Source organism: Bacillus rossius, chromosome 10 (genome assembly GCF_032445375.1).
Source record: "Bacillus rossius redtenbacheri isolate Brsri chromosome 10, Brsri_v3, whole genome shotgun sequence".
NCBI classification, from domain to species: Eukaryota; Metazoa; Arthropoda; class Insecta; order Phasmatodea; family Bacillidae; genus Bacillus; species Bacillus rossius.
This window is the reverse complement of record NC_086337.1, coordinates 53,739,210-53,758,410: the sequence shown is the minus strand read 5'-3', so window position 1 is coordinate 53,758,410 and position 19,201 is coordinate 53,739,210. Positions and strand designations below refer to the sequence as shown.

General features: G+C 40.9%; 1 protein-coding gene across 2 annotated transcripts in view; it reads left to right on the top strand.

The window, feature by feature from the left end:
* LOC134536154 (cyclin-dependent kinase-like 1) overlaps positions 1–19,201 on the top strand; it is a 36,750-nt gene that overhangs the window by 15,399 nt on the left and 2,150 nt on the right. For both annotated transcript variants that reach the window (XM_063375772.1, XM_063375773.1), the window contains exons 2-7: positions 8,497–8,686; positions 10,420–10,705; positions 12,222–12,329; positions 14,022–14,111; positions 16,355–16,494; positions 18,458–18,601. In XM_063375772.1, coding sequence (XP_063231842.1) covers positions 8,497–8,686; positions 10,420–10,705; positions 12,222–12,329; positions 14,022–14,111; positions 16,355–16,494; positions 18,458–18,601 — 958 coding nt within the window. The remainder of the gene's footprint in view (positions 1–8,496; positions 8,687–10,419; positions 10,706–12,221; positions 12,330–14,021; positions 14,112–16,354; positions 16,495–18,457; positions 18,602–19,201) is intronic.

The following is a 19,201-nucleotide window of genomic DNA, read 5'->3' as shown; positions in this document are numbered from 1 at the left end:
GTAGCTAACCTATCCTAATCGACCACAAAATTTAATGCCACACCGGTTTATACAATGAGATAGAACGGAGGGGGGGGGGGGGGGGGGGGAAGCGAGCATGAACTTCGGGGAACTTCGGGGAACTTCGGGTGTGGCTCTCTCGTCTGTGAAATGAAGGCTTCCCATTCCGGACAGCGAGAGCTAAGATGTTACACTTATAAAATAAGTTACAACACAAATATCTGAAGTAATGGTTTTTAACGATTTTATCTTTGGTCATTATCTTTGGGAGGCTCGGTCAGATAATGTGTCACGTGCCAAACAAGTGAGTAACACGATTGAGCAAGAGTTAAATGATACGGCAGAGTTCATCGCACACTTAAACCAATGTCGAATAGCCTATTGTCAAAGAGAAGCTTATCATTGGCATGCAACAGCGGTGGAAGGTCGTTTTCGCCTACAGCTGAAACGATTTTGAACATTGTAATTTGTAAATATGCACGTATGTCAGTTATGTCCAGTTACTGAAATCTGGTGTCTCGTACTAACCACGGCGAGGAGAACTGTTTATGTCGTCTCATTTTTGATAGAAAAAAAAATACTCGTACCTGTTTTTGTTAGTTACCAACATTTTCCAGTAAAAAGTCATAGTATAAAATAATCTCAGGTTTGAAAATACGTTACAAAAATTTTATAATGCATAGACTCCGTCCTGAACATTAAATTGTTCCGAAAGCTTAGTGGTAGAACGCGCGCTTGGAAACTTTAAGTTACGTTAGTGGTTCAAAACTCGGCACTGGGAATTTTTTTGATAACATTATAATATAATAATAATGTTGAATCAGTTCGAAAAGTTAAAAGTTTATTTGTAGGAAGTATTTACAAATTGATTTCATTCGTTTAAGCAAAAAACAAATTTACAATATACAATAACATATGTTTCAGGTTAATATTTTTGGAATGCCATATAATATAGTTAATATGTGTGGAAACTTTATGGTATTAACTGTTTGAATAATTTTAACAAAATGGTCAGTATTTTAATATAATTATTTGTATAGAATCAATTCAAAACCCGGGGGACCTGAATATACTTGAAACTTTGGAAGATATCATTTATAATGCTTTAGGAAACCAACAAATTGTTAAATATTTTTTTACGCAATGTCTGAGCCAATTTTCCTGGCTTATACGTTCCAGTTATATTTTCTTATAACTTTTTTAATAACTAGTTACAGGATTATACACGATGTGCTTTATGCAACTATATATGATTAAATTTTAATTGTTTATCTTATTGCTATAATATTAGTAAATACATAGCTCAGTCAGTTTGATTATTTCATACTAAATAGGCATATATTAATGTTATATTCTAATTTATAGTCACATAACGTGTGTGGAAAATTTACGGTATTAACTGTTCAGTGATATTTAAACCAGATGGGCAGTATTTTAATAAAATTCCATGTCGAAAATCTGGCCCAAAGCCGGAGAAGTTTTATTTCACGCATTGATTTAATAGCTGATATAGGTAGATGCTTCGGCAGCGAATTCTAGTGGCAGGTGCGGAACTACGTGTGATTTTGCGGTCGAGAAATTTAATTTGAAAACACTATTTGCGCAATGGCGGCTTCAGGATGACTTTTCGGGAGGGGCTATCGCCAAAGAAAGGTCGTAGTTGCAAAAAAAAAATGAAAGTGGTCAGATATTGGCCTTGGGAATATTATTTACAACTTACAGGTTTCAAATACAGAACCTTAGTAGCTCCATGCAACTTTTGATGAGATAAAAGTTTAACATATGATATTAAATATTCAAGTAAACATAAATATACACTAATCAATGAAATTGGTCTCGGGAGGGGCTATCGCCCCACCGCCCCCCTTCTGGAGCCGCGCTTGTATTTGCGTATATGTATTTATCACGCTCGGCAATATTTTACATATTTATACGTTAAATTGGTTGGTTACATAGGTTAGATGTTCACACATGCTGGCGATCACGGAAACACTAGCTCACATTTTTGTTTTGGCCATTTTCTTGCAAACCCGGTTCTTACGACCAACTTCAAATACAATAAATACTGTTCAAATTATTGTGTTTTCTCAAATCGGTTCGCATGCAGTCGAAGGCATGTTTTTAATCTTCGCGAAGACATGAATATTTTACACTCAATATTTTAAACGCATAAGATGTATTTTTTTGTGGTTTCATGTTCATGCTCTCTCACTTTGTAAAAGGTAGCTGACATTATTAATGAAAATAAAATAATTTACCCCAAAAATAAGTGTAATTAAAATTCGCAGAATTCTCGTAAATATTTTAATATAAGTATATAATTTTTTTCAACGTTAAATTTTTTCTTCTTCAATAAAGGCAATCTCCTGTTATGGAACAAAAATTTTATTCGTGTTTTAAGAGAGCACAAAAATAATGATCTAACGTGTTATACAAATACGTAACGTAAAGTCAATGTAATTCTATGTCGTCTCGTTGATTTTAGTGAAAGTTTTGTTTTACTGATATTTACTGCTAAAAGTAAGCGCGTGTGAATGACAAACCAAACTGCAGTAAACACTCTTATTACTAAGAAGACTGCAGTTTGCCGCTCTACCACTTTGGCTCTGGGGTAGAGCGCCTGCCTTGTGACTTGTAGGACCCGGGTTCGCGCCCCGGCTCCTCCAAGGCGGATTGCCCAGACAAAATGGCGGCATTTTTCTGGTAGGAATACAATCCCTTGTAACAAGTCAGGCTACCAAAGAGACGGTGGGTGGTAAAAACAAACCTTTCAGGTGGCTTCCAATTGGGGAGCCCGTTTCTTTTCTAGGGGGTTTCTCCGGGGTCGCGAAGTTTAAAAAATAATTCAAATTTGTAATGAAAATAGAATTTGCCGAACTTTGAAAAGTTATAATTATTTTTATGTGTTATTTTAGCACTCAGTAGGACTAACAGAACGTAAGTCGAAGAACGGAACGTGTAGCAATATAAACCCTTATATAGTCACTTAAGTAAAAATTACGGTACATACAGAACTAATTGCTGTGCCAAATGAAACTTTTTATAGTGAAACTATCCTGGAATATATTTCGCAAATTAAATTAGTCATAGTAAAAATTTGCCTGAGAAAACTGTCAATATGTCAGCGGGTTCGGTTACACAGCTTCAAATCTTTTCATAATTTTTTTTGTTAATTTTTTTAAAATAACATAATACAATAATTTTTACTCAGCTCAATAAAGTTAAAGTTTGTTGGCGGTAATCATTTACCGACTTATTTCAGTCGTTTAAACAAAAAACAAATATACAAACATGTACTTAAGTGTCAGGGTTTAGGATTTTTTGACGTGACGTCTAATAAATCGATGAACGCCGGCTGCACGCACGAATAAGTTTTCCGTTACGCACATTGTTCCGTTACGCTGTGTCCCGTTACGCTCATTGTATGCTTGCCCCGCATCTATCTCTCTTCCACTCGACTGTTTATAAAGTGAAGTGAAAAGTTAATGTGGTTTTCATTGTTTATTACCACAACAATTTCGGCAATAAAGTTTAATTATTCTTGCATTTTAAAAATCTGATTACTAGTATAATTTCAAGTATTTATTCTTTTATTATTAAAATAAAAATGATTAAATTTTATTCATAAAGTATGCAGTCATTTCATCAATGTTTTATGACGTCACGTTAAACTATCGTCCGTAAACCGACTTTACAGACAACCAATTTTTTTTTTTCAAATAATTTTCCCCGGAGCCGTTTCTAATAGTTCATATTTTCCGTTTGTTTCGTGCTGCCATCTTCAGTCGAGGCTGGCAAGCAATGTTCACGGTTCCGGCGGCGGACGCAGAATGTACGTGTGTGATTCGCGCCCAGAAATTTCGGTTTTGTATTTGAAAATGCGAATAGTTTGTTCTACTTCAAATTTTGTGTCCGAGTTTACGCACCAATTCTTCTAATGATGATAATTCTGTGGTGTTATGGAAGAGAGGGTTAAGTCAAAAAACATCAAATTTTAAGAGTGGTGGAAGAAAGTCTAAAATTATTTTCACGATCAAATATTAGTCGTTATATTATTAATTATTGATATTTTACACAGGCAACACAAAACTACAAACCATATAAAGTGTCAAAAGGCATATCCTTCAAATAATCCTTGACTTTCTTCCACCTCTCTTAAAATTTGATGTTTTTTGACTTAACCCTCTCTTCCATAACACCACAGAATTAGTGTCAAATGCAATTAAATGAACTGCTTGGAGTCGTATAATCATCGGGGCTTTCCTTCTCATCGGCCTTCGTGCCATGGTTCGTGTCTAGTCCCGCCCCTATCTTCTCCTCGGCCTCTTTGGCCTCCTCGGCGCCCTGGATTGCTTCTCTCCGGCTGTTGGCTACCATCGCGTGATCACATGACACCGACCCCTCCTCCTCCCGCCCTACATCCTGCCAGCTCGAGGAAGCTGCGATAGCTGAAGTTTATGTTTACGGGTGCACGCTACGTCATTACGGATCCACAGGCTTTGGCGGCCATTTTCTGAGACCGATTGGCTTATGGCGTAGAGACCTGCAAAATTCGCGGATTCAGTGACCTCCAGGATAGACTCTACTACACTCTACACACTCGGGCAAATGCCACCTGTTCATTGGCTGCTGACTTGTGAGTCGTCTCGACTGGGTGGCCTGTGATTCGACACTTCTATGAGTGAGGGTCTCTAATTGGCCCTCATTGCTCCAGATTAACAGTGAACAAATTGCAGAAGCAGCGCTAAGGTGTAATTATTTGAATTGTAGCATATCACGAAATGGACCCGCGAAGTTTGCAGGTCTCTACTTATGGGTGTTGGGGAGGCGTGGAAGGCGAAGGAAGGGTGCACAGGCGTTTCGGTCCGCAGCGCAGTCGCCATCGATGACACGAGAGTAAAGGCCCGCCCTGAAGATGACGACTGCATTGTGGACGGAACCCGCTGGCCAAGCAACCTATAGACGTGCTGCGTTATTCCCTCATGGCTCGCGCTCCGTCACCTCCAGGTGCGAGACGGTGGTGTCGTCCTTGCCCGCCAGGGAGCAGCATGCCCGTGTGGGGGTCGCACAGGGGCATCAGCATGCTGCGACAGGCCCGCCAACAATACCACTGGCCACTCTCGGCCCATTCGCTCTCGCCAATCTCACAGTACTGCCGATATCACACCATTGCAAAATAAGCATGCGATTCATTTCAAATGTTTTTACTATACACACAATATAATGTCAGGTATACATAAAATTATATTCCTAACATTATTATAATAATGAGTGTGGTGGTACTGAGAGAAAATTATCAATATTTTATGCAGCACTATTTTTCTGTGTTGAGATTTAACTGTTAAAAATTGGTTGTCTGTAAAGTCGGTTTACGTACGATAGTTTAACGTGACAAAGTCATAACAAAACATTGATGAAATGAGTGCATACTTTATGAATAAAATTGAATAAATTTTATTGAATTATCACTATTTTGTATGGATACAAAGAAGGAGTGAAATTAAATCTACAATTTAATTGATAAATATACTTTTATTTGCACTCATTAATTCAAATATTTTATTACTTTAACGAAGAGATTATTTTAACTATAACTTTTATACATGTTTGCTATTTAACTTCTTCCAATCTGTGTTATTCTATTAAGGATAGGACGATGATAGGAAAAGTAGGAAACGAATGGGAGTGTTTCAAGGATGATTTGAAGGAAAATGGCTTACCCAACACCAAAATGCAGTCAAAAATTATATATTTGCGCCACGGACTCTGCAGCAATGCTAGGAGGAACGGGTTAGCAAAGAGAAATGAAAATGTTACATTGAAATGCATGAAAACAGAATTACGCCACGGACTCGGTCGCAATGCTAGGAGGTTCAGGTTAGCAAAGAGCAATATAAAATGAGTGTAACGGGACTCAGCGAAACGGGACAATGTGCGTAACGGGACACTTTTTCTTGCGTGCAGCCGGTGTTCATCGATTTATTAGACGTCACGTCAAAAAAAAACACTGCAATCGCATTAGTTCCATTTACCAATGATTTCGAGTTATCCGTGATTTTTTAGAGACACAGGTTTTGCTCCTTACCAAAAAGACCATGATAGATTATTTCTTTAAGTTAAGTATGTAAGATAAAATATACGCCTTCGCTACGTATACTTGAACTTGCAGCTGAAAAGAATCCTCCAGGATAGATGGAGTGAGATTTTGAGCAACCACTAAAGTATTCCAACGATGTTACTGTAACTTCCCTGTTAACAATGGAACACCAAAGGAGTTTACGGCTATCTTATTGACACCCGGAAGAAAGGATGACGCATTGGTAAGTACAGAATGTGATTGCCGCTTTGATCACAACATTGCTTACTCTGAGGTGATCATATTCCCAAACTTCGGAACATCACACGCGCAACCACCGTACATTAGTAATAGCTATTTTAATGTAGTAACTACACAGTGAGGAAGTACATATCCAAATGTTTAAATTTAGATAATGAAAGTGTTAACTCGTTCATGATCAGCATTCCAAACGTATCTTTAAAACACATAGGCGATTATTATGGAAATTTATTTGCCATTAAGTATTTAACAAGAGTCCCATTAATAATGTCATTATATGGCATACAGAGGTATTTCGTTGATGGTTAATTTCATTGTGTTATGCGTCTAAACACTACTTAATATTGTAGAAACGACTCTCCACTGGAAGCAGCAGTTAAGTGTTTCGAAACCAAATTAAACTTTACCATATTATTTAAAAAAAAAAAAAAACATACGTACCTTGTTTTCCCACCAACAGGAAATAAAAAAAAAATTAAGATGTTAAGTAAACAAATATAAAGTTGATGAAGTCTTAACTAAAGGCTAGTAGCAAATAAATTTAAATATTTATTTACGTTCACTGTGCTAACTCTAAACGAGGTAGGAATAATTTGGGAATATGTAAAAATATAATACCCAAATAACTATGCTATAAAGCTAAAACTATTACAGACCACTAACCTGTGGGCACCCACAAAACGATTTATTAAAACCACACTAAGACAAATTCTAACAATAATATGAAAAGCCAAATACAAAGCTAATAACTCGGGCATGGCTATGTAGAATTACAAAAAGGTTTTAGTGATCAAACAAAAATTACAGGAAAATTGTAGTTTTTACGCTGAAAAAAAAATCAAGGAGTCAGTTTTACTATCATTCCCTATGTTTTTTTAAATGTTGAATCCGAATCTGGAGTTATCCAACAAAATTCCTGGTGCTTTTTGGATATTATAGTTTCAACAGTATATTTGGTAGCGAAAAACTCATTATTAACTTTTTATTTTAAACTAAATTTGAGATAAAACCGCCGCTCCATAGGCCCCATGGTTCCCGAGATTGGTGATTTCCTACAAAACAAAAAAAAAAAGAGATTTTAAGTTTTGGGTGAACATTTTTTTTTTGATATTGTTGGAACATACTGATCCTACGAGAAAAAAGAAATTGTTAGGAGTGAAGTTGTAGCTGATCAATTTTAAGTTTAATTCAAGCACATAACTACACATGCAGATCCAATGGTTGACTCGTATTTTGCAAGAAACCAAAAATATGAGAAAATTGTATCCCGGGATGTTTGCCCTGCCCGGGTCAGCAGCATTAAGCGGGATTGTAGGTAATGGTTTGCACGAAGAGCTGTTGTATTGCACGTCCATGGGCGTCGCAAGGATATATTTTTTTAGGGGGGGGGGGGGGGGGACGACGACTTCAATTGATTTAGTTGTTGAGGAATATCCATCCCCTGGGAATAAAGGACCCCGGGAAAATTTGGGGTTTGAAGGTGCAAAAAGGTTTTTTTTTAAGGCATTTTTCTTTCCTAAATATTCTAATTATAGTTGGTTGCAATATATAATTTATTTTTTTCTAAAAAAAAAAAAAAAAAAAAAAATCAGAGAACAAATTTGTAAATAAAAAAAAACACAGTTAACACATCTGTATTCGGTATCGGACCTGATTTCTATTCTACACGAAGATCGAATTAAAAAGTGCTCACGTTACCACGATTGGACTAAATGCACCATGCGCAACATATGGATTATATCACAGAAATAATTTCTTTAATATAACTACGAAACTAAATATATTATTGGAGGGGACGAAATTGAAGACTTTTATTATTGGGGGGGACGTTTCCCCCTCCCCGTCCCCTCCTCGGTTGCGACGCCCATGGATAAGGAAACTTAGGAAGACTGTTATCATCATTAATTTACAGTTGGATGGCCTAATCTTAACCAGGATTGAACAAGGATGTTACCTGACCTGGCGGTCTTGTCAAAAAAATAAATAAAACTTTTGGATATAGTTACGATAAGTTAAACCATGTTATATACATTCAGAGAAATACGACTGCCCCTCTCGCTGAAGTCAATCCCTGCAGCACTCAAACGTATATAAAAAACGGCTGATCCATGAGGGAGTGTACGTGGTGATCGGGAGTCCCGGGTTTGTTCTCCCAAAAGGTCGCGGGTGTCATCGCGGCTGATGGAGCGCTACGAGAAGATCAGCAAGATCGGCGAGGGCAGCTACGGCATGGTGTTCAAGTGCCGCAACAGGGACACCGGCCAGCTGGTCGCCATCAAGAAGTTCGTCGAGTCCGAGGACGACCCGCTCATCCGCAAGATCGCGCTGCGGGAGATCCGCCTGCTCAAGGTTGGTCCCTTGCAGAGCGTCGGGAAGCCTTCTTTCCACAGACGAGACAGCCAAAACCCACCGATCGTGCATCTTCGGCGGGTTTTTTTTTTTGTTCATTGTAACTCATGATAACTAATGGTCAATTAGGTTAGGTTAGCTACATTATTAATACTTTAAAACATCGTGGACGGTTGATTTGGTTAGGATAGCTACATTTAAGAAATTGTGAAATCATGTAAACTGTTTCCTAGCATGAACTTCGGGTTTGGCTCTCTCGTCTGTGAAAAGAAGGCTTCCCATTGCAGAGCGTTCTCCCTCCTCGGACTGCGCTGTTGCCAGACGCACGCCATAGAGCACTGAAGTTCAAGACACGACTTTGGAGGAAAAAATTTTAACGTATCTGAAAAATTGTATTAAAAAAAAAATTGGAATGAGAATATTGTGATAAAATTTTCCTTGGCGTGTTTCATCAAGAGCATCATCCGAAAATTTCAATTTTATTTTTTCTTTAAGGAGATGTAATTCAAAGAAATCTTGGTTTCAACCATTTAATTAAAAAAAAAAAAGTGACTGAATATTACAAATAGTCTAGGCGATAGAAACTGAGGTTGAAAACTGTTCGGGACGAGGTAGCGACGGTCGACGTACTTGTGTTGTGTGCGGGATGTGTGAGGTGTGGGTCTGAGGGAAGCCTTCATTTCACAGACGAGAGAGCCACACCCGAAGTTCCCCGAAATTCATGCTCGCTTTTTTTTCCGTACCACAACAGGTGTATTTATTTGGGGGAATAAAAAATTCGTGGGCATTTATTCTCCAAATGCGCGGGTTTAACTTATAAGATGTCATTCTTAAAATTAGCAAGAAGTAATTTAAATAATAATTATTCAGTAAATGAAGATAAAACGGTATCTGTTTTTTTTATAGTCAAAAGAAGCATATGATGGGTTAGCTACATTATAAATACTTTAAAACATTGTGAAAGGTTGGTTATATTAGGTAAGTATAGCTACATTACAAATACTGTAAAATCATTTTATGGTTGCTTAGCAAATAACTTTTTAATATGTAGCTATCCAGGGCTAGGAAACCGTTTACATGATTTCACAGTATCTTTAATGTAGCTATCCTAACCAAATCAACCGTCCACAATGTTTTAAAGTATTTATAATGTACCTAGCTAACCTAACCTAATTGACCATTAGTATAAAGCCTTCGTAACTTTTACAAACATGTTAGATACAAAACGATTCAGTACCTATTCTAAAAATCAATCAGAAATAGCATAATTCCTTACCTGAAAATTACCAGTTGCGAAAAATTGCAAGGGAATATGGGACGTCCCGAAAAATTTTGTGGAAGACAAAGACTTCTCTAGATTTTATACGGTATGAAAAAATATTCAAATCCACGGAGTACGTTTCTTCAATTAGGTATTTTCCTCTAAAAACAATTACAAATAAATACCGTTGCCTTGTTTATGGTCTTTACCTTTATCAACACCGCCATATTTATCAACACCGTCATATTTATCAACACCGCCATATTTATCAACACCGCCATATTTATCAACACCGCCATATTTATCAACACCGCCATATTTATCAACACCGCCATATTTATCAATACCGCCATTTTTATTTACAATGAACAAAAATAAAACCGAAGATGCACGATCGGTCGTTTGTCTCTAACGTCTGTGAAAAGAAGGCTTCCCGCGTGTGTGATGGAGGGGGGGGGGGGGGTGCTCGCAGGGACTGAAGCACCCGAACCTGGTGAACCTGCTGGAGGTGTTCCGCCGCAAGAAGAAGCTGCACCTGGTGTTCGAGTTCTGCGACCACACGGTGCTGTCGGAGCTGGAGCGCCACATGCACGGCTGCCCCGAGCCGCTCGTCCGGCAGATCGTGTGGCAGACCTTGCAGGCGGTCGCCTACTGCCACCTCAACAACTGCATCCACCGCGACGTCAAGCCGGAGAACATCCTGCTGACGAGCCAGGGCGTCGTCAAGCTCTGCGACTTCGGCTTCGCCCGCGTCATCAGTGAGTGCTCCGCGCTTCTCGTCTGCTCGTGCGTCGGAGTCTCCCCGCGTCCTTCATTACTGCGCTCCCGTGCTTCGTAGTATAACTAGAGCCACGGGATTTTCGCGCATTCATTCGTTTAGTCGCAAGCTAGAATGCAAACCTCCACACTGTCGCACTGTGTTCGTGATTGGACCGCAGTTATCTGGACACGTCCCTCTACGACCGTGAGCCAACGATGCCCAGCTAGGAGAGAAGTAAGCGAATCAGGTAGTGCCAAATAACAAGGATAAAAGTGTTCTCGCTAAGAAATCAACCAATGGGAAAGTAAACATGGGTCGAGCACACCTATAACTTTGAATTCTATCCTGAGGCCAGAGGAATCCGCGAAATTTCCGGGACTATAAGTATAACCTATCGAGTGTTTCAATGCGTGTTTGTTTAACCATTTTCAGGCCAATTTTTAAATCAACCCTAGAACGAACTAAGAGCAAGGACGTAACCAGACTACGTAATTTCCACGCGGGGCAAACCAGCCAAACACTACACCTCATATTGCCACCCATATGAATCCCACTATTCCAAATATTTTTGATTCAACTTAAATGGTACCTACATAAATAGTTTTAATTGCAGCTTTTTTAATACATTGCGATAAATACCAGTTTTTATATATTTGAAGAGATACATGTATGTGGCTTTCATAACAAATAAGGTCATCTGCTCTCCAACCCTTTTTTATGTTCTAACACTACGATATTGAAGTAAATATCTGTAGTAACAATTACTCTGCAGGTTTGGCCCCTCCCGAAAATGCGGCGCCCGTCGCACAAGCCCCGCCTCCCAGCCCCTCCCTATTAAGCCCCTGAGCTTTTAATCGTGATGAATACATTTTTAAATCAATCGTTTGTGTTCAGCCTTTGACGTATATTATTCATAAATCAATACAAATTAAGATATCTCTGGTCCGTCCCTCCTCGCTGGCACAGATCTCTTGTCCGTCCCTCCTCGCTGGCACAGATCCCTGGTCCGTCCCTCCTCGCTGGCACAGATCCCATGTCCGTCCCTCCTCGCTGGCACAGATCCCTGGTCCGTCCCTCCTCGCTGGCACAGATTCCTGGTCCGTCCCTCCTCGCTGGCACAGATCTCTGGTCCGTCCCTCCTCGCTGGCACAGATCCCTGGTCCGTCCCTCCTCGCTGGCACAGATCCCTGGTCCGTCCCTCCTCGCTGGCACAGATCCCTGGCCCGTCCCTCCTCGCTGGCACAGATCCCTGGCCCGTCCCTCCTCGCTGGCACAGATCCCTGGTCCGTCCCTCCTCGCTGGCACAGATCCCTGGTCCGTCCCTCCTCGCTGGCACAGATCCCTGGTCCGTCCCTCCTCGCTGGCACAGATCCCTGGTCCGTCCCTCCTCGCTGGCACAGATCCCTGGTCCGTCCCTCCTCGCTGGCACAGATCCCTGGTCCGTCCCTCCTCGCTGGCACAGATCCCTGGTCCGTCCCTCCTCGCTGGCACAGATGCACGGAGTGGTGTTGCAGGTCCCGGGGAGAGCTACACGGACTACGTGGCGACGCGCTGGTACCGCGCGCCCGAGCTGCTGGTGGGGGACACGCTCTACGGCCCGCCCGTCGACGTCTGGGCCATCGGTCAGTGCGACAGTCCACGCCCCTGGCGGCCCGTGTACTCGTCCCTGCGTGGATGCCCTCACATTGTCTGCCATGTCCGAAACTACTGATTCATGAAGTAGACACCAGATTTAGATTGTTCTTGTTTGTGGTTTTCATCCATTGTAAATCAGAACGCAGCCAAATTTTGAATATCCATTTAACTTGTGAAAGTTGTTGGAGTCAAAAAATATTTATTTTATTCGATAAGGCAAAACGTAAATGCTAGTAATTGAATTCTAATCACACTGCCAAAAAAAAAATATATATTCCTGCGTTCGGCCTTTGAAACGCTTCGGTCTCGCAAACGGACATCATTATTCAAAATCTCATCTTGGACTACTTGGCTTCCTACCGCAACGTCTTTTTTTGTTTTTGTTTGCCTTACAGCAGATATCATGAGTGTTCTGCTTCTTCTATGCTAAAAAAGGACACAGATCGGGTCAAAAAGTTAAAGTTGACCTATGTATTCTGACCATCGCCCACACCACACGTGGACCAATCGGCGATCAGTGTCCATCCATCGGACACATTTTGGGACGTTGCAAGTGTCACTAAGTCACACGACAGAAACATCGTATACTTGAATAATATTCTTTTTATTTATCTAGCGAAAAAAAAAGTTCCACTTTAATTACATTTAATTCTGTATTGGATTTCGGGGTTTAGTCATGTCAAAACGTAATTTTGTACTAAAACATCGCTCTGCATTACAGCAGATGTATTCAGGGATGGGATATAATAATAATTATTTTTTCCTAATATAACTAAAACTAAGTGTGTTTTTTGGGTGGGGGGTCTATGTTAAGGAAGACTGCAGACGTGTCTCAGGCTGGAGCCTATTGCTCCTAATATGCTGAGGTTCAGAGATTTATAGGCTTGTTTTCTTTTATGCCTGAGAATGGACTCTATTGAGTAGCCTACTGCCCAGAGACCCTTTGGAGTTTGCTTTTGGAGTAGCTGATCCACTGGACCCTTACCTCCTGTCTATTGTCACTAATTGGTGGCTTATTTCCTGCTTGAAAGTTATTGAAAGTGACTTAACATAGATGTTGTTTACTCAAATAACCAATTAACCCATCACTAGAGACCTGCAAAATTCTCGGATTCATTCGGTGATAGGCTATAATTCAAACACACATACCTCTCAGATAATTTTACCAATTGGCTTACTGTTCATCTCGACGAATCTCAACCAGTTATAAAACCCTCAAACCAAAGAAGGATCGAATCACAGACAAAACCAGCTGGAGACGACTCAACAAAGTCGGCAGCCCAATGAACTTGCGTTATTTGCCCGAATGTACAGGGGCAGTGGCGGATCCAGGATTTTGGTTTGCGAGGGGCTTGACCCAGCTGAGGCTAGGCTTTATCAAGGCAAGCACTAAAGCAAATAGTGGACCCAGATGCTTTTGGAGGGGGCTTGAGCCCCTTAGCCCCCCCTCTGGATCCGCTACTGTACAGGGGTATGTGCAGTCTATCCTGAAGGCCATCGGAACCGCGAATTTTGCAGGTCTCTACCCATCACCTTTTATCAGATGGCCAGTCAGTGCATCTAAACTGCTGATGTTTGGCTATAATTTTGTTGTTTTTTGGTGGCGAGTGTTTCCCCAGGGAGTGTCTCGCGAAGGCGCAGGAGGTGCTTGTCTGAGGTGGAGTGTGTGTGTCCCGCAGGGTGCGTGTTCGCCGAGCTGGTGCAGGGACAGGCGCTGTTCCCCGGCAAGTCGGACGTGGACCAGCTGTACCTCATCAGGAAGTGCCTGGGTAACTGCCCGTCCTCGAGTCCTCCACGCGCTTCTGTCGTCACTTTTTAAAAACATTGGTTGTCTGTAAAGTCGGTTCTACGGACGATAGTTCAACGTGACGTCATAACAAAACATTGATGAAATGATTGCATACTTTTATGAATAAAATTGAATAATTTTTGATTGAATTATCACTATTTTGTAATGGATACAAAGAAGGAGTGAAATGAAATCTACAATTTTTTATTTGATAAATTTACTTTTATTTGCACTCATTTATTCAAATATGTTTATTACTTTAACGAACAGATTATTTTAACCATAACTTTTATACGTGTTTGCTATTTTAACTTCTTCCAATCTGTGTTATTCTTTTAAGGATAGGACGATGATAGGAAAAGTAGGAAACGAATGGGAGTGTTTAAAGTTTAATGTGCCTCGAAAAAGTCAAATCTATGGTTGTTCCAATCGAGTGGAAGAGAGATAGTTGCGGCGAAAGCGTACAATGAGCGTAACGGGATACCGCGTAACGGTACACCGCGTAACGGGATACCGCGCAAAGGTACACCGCGTAACGGGACACCGCGTTACGGGACACCGCGCGTTACGGGACACTTTTTCGTGCGTGCAGCCGGCGTTCATCGATTTATTAGACTTTGTCACGTCAAAAACACAAGTTAGAAACAAACAACATATAAATTTATAAGTTATGTGGTTTCTGAGTTGCGTGTTTCGGCGTTGTATATTTCTAAGTTTCTGTGTCTCCAAGTAATAACGGTTCTAAAGCGTGTGTTCTTGAGTTACGGTAGTTCCAAGTTACGATTTACTAAGTTACAGTTTCTAAGATGCGTGTTTCTAAGTTTGTGGTTTCTAATTTGTCACAGTTATAAGTTAAGGGCGTTCTAAGTTACGATATTTCTAAGTTATGTGTTTCGGCGTTGTGTTTTTCAAAGTTATGATATTTCTAACTTATAAGAGTTTTAAGTTATGTGGTTTGTTCGAAGAATTATAAGTTATGACCTTTGAAAGTGTTGTCGTTCTAACGTCACGCGTGGATCCCGTCATTTCCAACTGCCCTCCCACCCTCGGGCTCTGACGTCCACCCGTCACGGCCGCGTTCGACGGCCGGGTTCGATGCCGGCGTTGTGCCGTTCTCTCCGTAGAACCACGCCTTTCCTTCACTTAATTCAAATATAATTACATATAAGTGCTTTCAAAATTTATTTATTGTGAATATTAAATAATAAAAAAAATATGTTTATAAACTTCTCCAAGTTTAAATTCAAGTGTACTTACATAAATGAGGTTATGCTCCCGTTCGTGTAATTCATTTGCATTATACATAATTACATCATTATTTTGCAATAAATAATTTTAAAAAAAAATTAGAATAAACTTTCAGCATTAATATTGATTTTCATTGTCAATTAAAATCCATCTCGTATATTTTACTAAAAAAAAAAAAAAAAAAATATATATATACACGTGTTTATATTGATATTGACTTCTGATATTATTTTTTAATTTTGATTGATTTTGTACTTTACTGAACGTATTTATATCATCACTCCAGTCCTTTTATTATTTTATTTTTGTTAATTGGTTGCATTCCATGGTGTTGTAATGCATTACATTTCCTTTTGTATTATCTTTTACTTTATGTTTCAATAATTGAATAATTATTATTCACACTAGGTATAACTTCAGATTGTGTGTCTGGTGTATGTGTCAATGTTTTTAATTAATTTTGTTTTGTATTTGTTAATTGTCATTTTTTGTGTGTGTGTGTTTGTTTTTATGTATGGTGGCTACCACCATGGCTAATCGCTGTTGGTAGTCATCTCACAACATTAATAAATAAAATAAATAAATTTCTAATAATTAGGGACCGGAAAAATTCGCGGATTCAATGACCTCTATCTAGGATAGCCTCCATTATCCTCTGCACATCTCAAGTAAACACGCGTGTTCATTGGGTACTAAATTGTGAGGCGTCTCCACTGGGTAGCTCGTGATTCGACGCTTCTTTGGTCGATAGTAGGTATCTCATTGGCCCAGAGAGCTCCAGTTAAACTTGCGAGCCAATAGCAGAACCAGCAGAACTGTACACATGGTTTGAAAATTCAGCCTATCACGAAAATGAATCCGCGAATTTTTTTCCGGTCTCTACTAATAATAGTTGTAACGCCACCAAGAGTGTATACATGCACCCTATATAGGTATGTATAATGTGTGTGTGTGTGTGTGTGTGTTGTCCCGCAGGAGAGTTGTCGTCGCGCCAACTCAGCATCTTCAGGTCCAACGAGTTCTTCCTGGGCGTGACGCTGCAGGACCCCGGGAGCCCGGAGCCCTTGGAGGCGCGCCTCAGACGGGGCGATGCCCGCGCGCTCGACTTCCTCAAGGCGAGCAGCCCCCTCCACCCCTCACCTCCGGGGTTACTCCTCGCTCCACCCGAACCCTCGTCTAGGCCTTTGAATATATATACTGTGTAGAAGTCGCGAGTGGATAGGATTTACTCTACGTTTTTCAGGAGCGTATGATGAGCAGCTTGGGAACTTCACCGCTGCGGTGCGCTGCCGTAACGCCCTGTATCGTCTTAGTTGTTATTTACACGTTAGAGCGCAGCACTGTCGCCCGCTGTCATTCCCCGCACCACACCATCCATCATTCACTGCAGCTCAAGGTCGTTCAACAGGAGGGGGGAAGGGGTGTTTGAAGAGTTCGACACTTGTCCGCTAGGGACCACCACAAGTCGATGCCCTAGAGATGGTGGCGATTGCGGCGGTGAATTAACCAACTACCTCAAAACCGTATTAGAAATTTTAACCTGGGCTGGCGACTTCTATACAGTATATATATTCAAAGTCTAGGCTCTGTCACGAGACAGGGTCGAGAACCCTCAGTACTCTTAACAGAAGTACTTGGAAATACTAACAGGATTTTTTTTGTTTTTATTTTTCCTAACCTAACTAAAAACTGAGTTTGGGAGGGGTCTGGGTTAGGGAAAGACTCTTAATTGTGCGTCTCAGGCCGAAGCCCATACGCTCTAATCACGCAGGGTTTAAGCCATGCGGGAGAGGAAGCATGCATCATGTGCTAGGAGGGGCAATTGGCCAGCCATGGCAGCGATTGGCGCCTCACTGACCATACTAGACTAAAAACTAGATAAGTTGGGCCCAGGTAAAACCTGCATAGACACAGGGAAAAACCCTGGGCTCTGACATGCGGGATGCAAAAGTTTCATGCATTAGTATCGAGCAGGAGGCTTACGGGAAAACAGAAGGACGGATCTGGAAGAAGAGTTGGGACAGAGTAGAAAAGAGTCTACCACGCGGGGGGTTGGGGGCTTGGACAACTAATAGGTAAATGCATTCTCTCATGGCAATTATTTTTGGACTAACATTTTTTTTTTTTTGTAATCTAAAACTGTTTTGAAAATATTTATTGCTCACCGAAAAAAAAATGGCATAAAACATTACTGTTAAAAATTACGTAATATCTACACTCTAGGGGGGAAAAAAGTTCATACATTGAATGAAATTATGATAAAACTATTGCAAATGGCTATTAACATAATTTTAAAGAGGAATTTTTATTTTTGTGTTTGTCAGCTTGTTCCGGCATCAATCTAAAACTACTTCCATGATTTTTATTACTCGTTTTTTTTTTTATTAGTGAGGTATTTGGCTAACTCGAACACTAGGGTAAACATAAATTTTACAGATTGCCAACCCTAAGGGGGTGGAAAAAAAAAGGGTAAATATGGTTTCAAAATAATTAATGATACCTCCGAAGCTGGTCAGCTCAACCTCAAACCCAAACGTTGCATGCCAAAAGTTACATGTTTGTGTGCAAGCGTTGACTTAGAACACACTGCAGTTGAGTTGAAGGAGATGAAAAGTTAAGATTTTTTTTCCTAGCCTAAGTTATTCTAAGTGTGTAAGGGGAGGGTCCAGTTTAGGGGAGGACCTAAGTGTGTCTTAGGTCGAAGACTATACGGGAAGCCTTTACACAGATGAGAGAGCCAAACGTCCGATCGTGCATCTTGGGTTTTTTTTTTGTTCATTGTAAATAAATATGGCGGTGTTGATAAAATTATACTAATGGTCAATTAGGTTAGGTTAGCTACATTATAAATACTTTAAAACATTGTGGACGGTTGATTCAGTTAGGATAGCTACATTAAAGATACTGTGAAATCATGTAAACTTCGGGGGAACTTCGTGTTTTGGCTCTCTCGTCTGTGAAACGAAGGCTTCCCAGCTGTACGCTCTACCGCGCAGGACAGAGGGCGCGTGCATCACGCGCCGGCCCTGGGGTTGAGTGGCCGGCCGCGAGAGAGAGTGAGAGTGGCCCTGTGCGCAGAGGTGCGTGGACGTGGAGCCGGCCCGCCGCTGGTCCTGCGAGCAGCTGCTGCTGCACCCCTACCTCTGCGACTACAGCTTCAAGCTGCCGCGCGCAGAGACCGAGCACTTCGAGCGACTGCGGCGGCTGCGCGACCGCTCCAGGGTGAGCGCCTCTCCTCTCTCCTCTCTCCTCTCTCCTCTCTCCTCTCTCCTCTCTCCTCTCTCCTCTCTCCTCTCTCCTCTCTCCTCTCTCCTCTCTCCTCTCTCCTCTCTCCTCTCTCCTCTCTCCTCTCTCCTCTCTCCTCTCTCCTCTCTCCTCTCTCCTCTCTCCTCTCTCCTCTCTCCTCTCTCCTCTCTCCTCTCTCCTCTCTCCTCTCTCCTCTCTCCTCTCTCCTCTCTCCTCTCTCCTCTCTCCTCTCTCCTCTCTCCTCTCTCCTCTCTCCTCTCTCCTCTCTCCTCTCTCCTCTCTCCTCTCTCCTCTCTCCTCTCTCCTCTCTCCTCTCTCCTCTCTGGCCGAGGACTAGGATTTATTTATTTTTTCCAGGAAAAAAAAAATTGGTTGTCTGTGAAGTCGGTTCACGGACGATAGTTTAACGTGACAACGCCATAACAAAACATTGATGAAATTATTGCATACTTTTATGAATGAAATCGAATCATTTTTTTATATTGTATTATCACTATTTTGTATGGATACAAAGAAGGAGTGAAATGAAATCTACAATTTAATTGATAAATTTAATTTTTATTTGCACTCATTAAT